The sequence below is a fragment of the Pundamilia nyererei genome, unplaced genomic scaffold, assembly GCF_000239375.1.
Source record: "Pundamilia nyererei isolate P.nyererei 1_Seehausen unplaced genomic scaffold, PunNye1.0 scaffold00357, whole genome shotgun sequence".
NCBI lineage: Eukaryota > Metazoa > Chordata > Actinopteri > Cichliformes > Cichlidae > Pundamilia > Pundamilia nyererei.
Genome location: NW_005187758.1, coordinates 144,327 through 150,458, shown reverse-complemented (window position 1 = coordinate 150,458; position 6,132 = coordinate 144,327). Strand labels below are relative to the sequence as shown.

Genomic DNA, 6,132 nt, shown 5'->3' with positions numbered 1-6,132 from the left:
TATTATTACAGCAGTTTTTATTAGTGTAACACAGCTAATCTGTTCTCTGGAAAATTCTAGAATTACTGACTGAACTGAATTATTTAGATATAAAGGAAGATAAATCAACTAACTGAAGTGAGGACATGTTTGTGCCCAGGTGTGTTTGTAATGAACATCCCCTCAGTGTTTTCTCACCGTGTGTCATCCTATCATTTCTTATCTGTCACTTCATATTAAACTTTACTCTCTGCTTCCTGCTCTCTGACGGGTTCATCTTCTTTTGAATTTAGTTCTTTCTTTCTTTTTGCTGTGTTGTTTTATTGCCTCCTGTGAATTTGATGTGTATTTTTTCTGATTTCTCTTTCATGTTAACTTATGTCCATCAGCCTTTGTGAGCAGGAGACAAATATGAAGTTACTGTTTGTGTTTCTGTCACCAGTATTACTGTGAATAGCACAGAGTCGGTGTCCTGCAAACACAGTCTCCTGAAATGAGGACGAATGTTCCTGACAACACACTCCTTTCACTTACATTCAAATATTAGCCGTAGCTGTGGGTAAATATTTGGAAACCAAGCCCCTGTCCTGCAAAAAGACTAACGTCAGACTTTAATGACAAATTTAGAAAATACAAAACTATATTTAGTTCATAGAAAATCATTCTCACAATTTTGATTTCAATTCTTTTGTGTAGAAATATATTTCAAAACATGAAAAACAAACATAAAACTTACAAAACTGAGTAAATGGGCAATGTGAATGGTGGGAATTTGTGAGGAAAGCTTTTATGTATCAAAGCTCTCACAAGAGAATATGTGGCCTTATAATGTTTAAAAACATGGAATTAATTTTGGGGTTAACATAACAATTATTTAACACATAAAATAATTGTTTTTTTTATTAAACCTAAAGAATACTTGAACTCTTCAGTTCATCAAACAGCAGCTTGGGGTTTGCAGGAGACAGACTCGCTCTCTGGAAGACTAAACAGATGATTTTCTGTGTTAAATTTAAAAATGCTCAGCACTCAGCATCACATTGCTTACTCAGCAAGGTATTCTGGGTATAAAAAAACCACAAGACGTAAATGTGCTTTGTGAGTGCAGATGAGGACGACCAAACACACAAGCTGACTCACCGCCGTCTATAGATCTGCAACAATAGGAAGCAGGACGGTGGATTTCTCAGAAAAATAAAAATCACATAATGAAGGAGAACCGAGTGATTAATGGCACTGCATTTATTTCACATGGGAGCAGAATTTTCTACTTCTTGCATGTCAGGACTCATCAAGTAATTGGCGAAAACAGTCATGTGAGTTCACACTGCCTTTCCTTTTTTATAAAAGGCTGATAAAATAAATCAAATCATGACGTACAGGATTCAACCTAAACAAGTCACACGAGCTGCATGGCTGGTTTCAAACCAGTGGACACTGTAAGGTCAAAGGCAGAATTTAGCGGGTGAATCTAATCAGCATCATCAACTTAAATATAAATTAATGTCTGCTAGATTTGATGTAACCTAGTAACAACCCTAGATATAAGCAGCCCGATACTGCATCACTGTAATCTTTGTCAGAACACTGCAAACTAACCTCTTTAACCTGCACTGAACTGCATAGTATCTGTATGCAACCCTTTAATAAAACAAACTTCAAGTGCCTTCAAGTCGGGTTTGCGTCACATAAACCTCTGTGAACATTATGTATAGATCCACTGTCTGATTTAAAAACTCCAAAATGAATTAGGGCGTTCAATGCCACACTTAAATGTAACTTAAAGAAGTTGGGATTTTAAGGTTGTAAAGAAATGCTAGCAAATAATTCCAGAGTGTAAATCAACATAAACATGTCGGATGAATCTACTCAAGAAATTCACATTTTTAAGTGTTGAAAAATGTCAGTTTCTTGAAAAAAAAAATGAAGACATACAATTGAAAACACAAACTTTTGATTAACTAGTAAAATAATGTCACATTAATTAAATACTGTATGTATTTAGAAACTGTGTTCTCTCCCATATGTGTTGGATGCTGCATTAGGCCTCAGTTTCACAGGCTGGCGATCTGCTGTCAGCATCAGGTTGCTTGTGAAAAATGAGTATTCTCAGACTGGTTGGGGAATGGTTGCTGGAAGTTGCTGGCTGTTACTGTATGAAATCGGTTGCACAATCATGAAAAATGCCAGCTTTACTGCAAAGGGATAATCATTTGCCTTCAAAGGTGAACGGTTTCATTTTGTGGTACATCTGTTAGTTTCAGCGAGTCAGGATCTTCCACATAGAAGACCAAGAAAAGCACTGTATACCTCTTTCTGACCAATTTCACTTAGCAACAGCAAGCAACAACTCACCAACTGGTCACGAAATATACTTTAATAAAGCAACCAATGGTTGCCGTAGTGATTTACAACTCTGCAGCCTTTTCTCGACCCAACGTCGAATTTAAACTGTCACTTTTTTCCTCTGTCACATCCGACTGAAAGACAATAAAGAAGATGGACGTAGCCTCCGAGTCCACAAAGTGAAGCAAATAAACACTTTCCTGATGAGTTTATTAGGGGTGCAACAATACTTGTATCGGTATTGAACCGTTCGATACAGTGCTTTCGGTTCGGTACGCATATGTATCGAACAATACCAAAATTTTTATTTATTTTAGCAACTTTTCTTCTGACGATGCTGGCTGTGCTGAGAGCTCAGTGGATCTGCGTTCGACTACTCCGCCTAGGCTGGACTGTCGAGTGCAGATCCACTGAGCACAGCGCAAGCTAGCAAGACAGAAGCTAAGCTCATTGCAACATGGCAAATTGAACCTCCCCCACCCTCGTTCAGATCTGGCGTTTGGAACTATCTTGGTTTTCATGTGACGTATGACCCTGAAGGTAAGCGAGTCATGGACAAAAGTAAAACAGTATGTCGGATGTGCCACGCAATGCTCAATTACATGGGTGGGAACTACTGTGTTAGCGCAGTTAGCTCGTTAACGTGTTGACGCCGTCCAGCGGTAACTCGTTAAGGGAGATTTGCCGCGTTATGGCGTTAACGTCATTTTAACGAGATTAACCCTGACAGCACTAGTGGGAACACAACGAATATGACTGCACATTTACACCGACAGCATCCTAGTGCAAAGACAAGTGGAAGCAGACAAAAACAACAAGCACGCATGCTACAAACTTTACCCGAGTCATTTAGACAGCCGTTAGCACAGGATTCTCCTCATGGGGACCTGATATGTTTAATACGCTGCTGAGAATGTAGCCCAGAAGAAGCGTATAGTATAGCTTTTATTTTGGAAAGAGACATTTCTCTGTAATAAACTCTCTTTTCCAAAGATGACTGATTTCTCCATCAGATAGATTTTTTTTTTTTTATTATTTTCTTGTTTCAGCAACATTAAATTTAAAAACTGTATTTTTGAGCTAAAATATATATTTATAATTTTAATAAATGACAAATTAAAAAGGCATGAACATTTTTTTGTATCAAAAAAATATTGAACCATGACACCAAAGTATCGAATCGAACCATGAATTTTGTGTATCGTTGCACCCCTAGAGTTTATAGGCTTGGTCGCTCATCTGTAGTCATATTGGGGGGAAATGAAGTCGGTTTTGTACATTTTGGTCCATGAAAAGTGTCACAAAGGAGGATTATACACTTTCACAGTCAGATACACCAATCACTTGTCACCAGTTTTAAAATACCAATGCTCATCTTGAGGGTTCAAAACAGGACTTGATAAACCAATGGGTGACTCACAGTTTACATGTCCATCTTTTATACTGTCTATCATCCAACTGCATGGCGTGCTGTGTTGTTAAATTAATGTGTTGGTCAGGTGGTCATTCATTGTTGGCAACACTGATGTTGTCTGGTCTAACTCTGGTCTCTGATCAGTTTCTGGGTTCATCCATCTGTTTGAGCATGTTGATTTTGGTTTGCTCCGCCATCACCTGATCAGCAACACACTGAAACCTTAACATTTAACTAGAGACCACATGTAAATGGTTTGTCTGTACGTATGAATGCTGGTTTCCGTGCAGGTGGTGGTCAACGCTCTGATCGGCGCGATTCCCTCCATCATGAATGTGCTGCTGGTCTGTCTCATCTTCTGGCTCATCTTCAGCATCATGGGCGTCAACCTTTTTGCTGGAAAGTTTGGTCGCTGCGTCAACAGCACGGGCCAAGTCTACGACGCTTCTGCAATCACCAATAAGTCGCAGTGCGAGACCCACAACGACACCTCGACGCACTACTGGAGCAAAGTCAAGGTCAACTTTGACAACGTGGGTGCCGGGTACCTGGCCCTGCTACAAGTGGTAAGATACTTTATGTTTACTTATTGGAATCAGAGACTTTTATGATCTCCACTTTTTTTGTTTTTGGCTTTTCAAATTTCTACTTAGGTTTCTTTGGTTTCCATGAAAGATTTATTTTCAGTTTTTACTGGTCAAACGTGTGCCAAGGTTCTCTCTTTTACTAAGGTATAAAAATACAGATGTACACACAGATCCTGGTTAGTTAAATAAAAGAAAGCTTCTAGTAGCGGCCCTTTGGCCAACATTTTCACGTTTGCATTAATTTAATAAGGTAGCCAGATAATTATGATGCACGGTGAATATGCACAGACTTATCATGCATAATGAGGCCAGAATGGAAGTTTCCCACATTTCCCACCGCTGCCTGTGCTTCTGTGCTCTGTAGAGAGAAAAAGTTGGAGCACTTTTTTTAAAAGCCATTTTCACAGTTGGCAAAGAGAGATGCCAGCTTGGGGTTTTGCTGCACAGTGAGTCATGATTCATTATGTGACCTTTCACAAAGGTCACTTTTAAGTTGTTATTAGACACCTAAAAGCACCCCCAGTGCTTTATTTATGGCGTGGGTCGCAGCTTTCCTTGCCTACTTTGTGTTTTCAAAAAATGCATTCAGACCCAGAGACCTGGAGAGAGTGACACGACAGGAAATGTGTAGGATGTTTTCAGACTTGCCACGCCAGCCGCGGTTCTTTTACTCTTTTTATATGTCCTGTTTGAAGACGCGTTCCCTGGGAAGTTCTACCCCCTACAGATCTCAGTGCAGCTGTGCAAAACAATCAGTAGCACACACACACTGAAACAGGATCACGAGGCAGAGCCGCAGATGAAAACGAAGAACAAAATTCTGTCATTGCGGCGCCTGTGTGAAGCTTTGAGGGAAACAAAGAGGTTCGAGTGAAGAAATCGAGGCACAAAGTGAAAAATCCTCTCCTTCAAAACAAATTAAAGCTGAGAGTCTCCTCCACATGCCGTAGGAGGATTGACTTTTCCGCTTCTCCCGTCCCTCTCTCTCTTGATCTCGTCTTTTCGTTTCATCAATTTGTCGCCTTAATTTTCCTCCCACACCTGTTCTTCATTGCTCTTGCTTTTGTCTTTTCCACTTGTCCACTCTGCCTGCCTCTCTTTGTCCTGTTAACGTTGCTTTCGTTCCACAGCCTTCTGTCCTCTCTGTCATTTATGAGAGCAGTTTTAAACCTCACATTGCCTACAGTAAGTGGCAGGTACACAAACTGCAATTTGAATAAGTAACACATAAGCTGTGAATGACTGAGAGGTACTGATGGGAAAAATAATTGAAAATCTGTTGGGAGGTTATTATTAAAAAATAATACCTCTCACGGTCAGTCACAGCCGTTAATCTTCATCTGTGTTTCCGGACATGAATTTATTTAGACTCACATATTTTTGATTAGTTATTTCCAACGAACAGGTTTTGTTGTTGGCAGCGTTTCCATGCATGCGCCTCACTCTGTCTGTAAACATGATCGCTGGAAAACCATTGAATGAATTCTTTTTTGTAAACATATATTTATTGAATTTTGGTTTCATAAACATCAAACACTTTAAACATATGGCAGTAAGAAAGCAATAAAAACACAAGACACTCAGAAAACAAAAACAAATTAAAAAAATTATACTTAAAAAATTAAATATGTATAACACCCAGCACGCCCCTGCGGGCGGTTTATCCTTCAAGCTCGGGTCCTCTGCCAGAGGCCTGGGAGCTTGAGGGTTCTGCGCAGTATCTTAGCTGTTCCCAGGACTGCGCTCTTCTGGACAGAGATCTCCGATGTTATTCCCGGGATCTGCTGGAGCCACTCGCCTAGCTTG

The 6,132-nt window shown here is 39.8% G+C and overlaps 1 protein-coding gene across 1 annotated transcript in view; it reads left to right on the top strand.

Moving 5' to 3' along the window:
* Positions 1 to 6,132, top strand: part of LOC102206834 (sodium channel protein type 5 subunit alpha-like) — a 261,018-nt gene that overhangs the window by 230,300 nt on the left and 24,586 nt on the right. Inside the window, exon 26 of the mRNA XM_013915747.1 lies at positions 4,030 to 4,305. Within this exon, the coding sequence (XP_013771201.1) occupies positions 4,030 to 4,305 (276 nt within the window). The remainder of the gene's footprint in view (positions 1 to 4,029; positions 4,306 to 6,132) is intronic.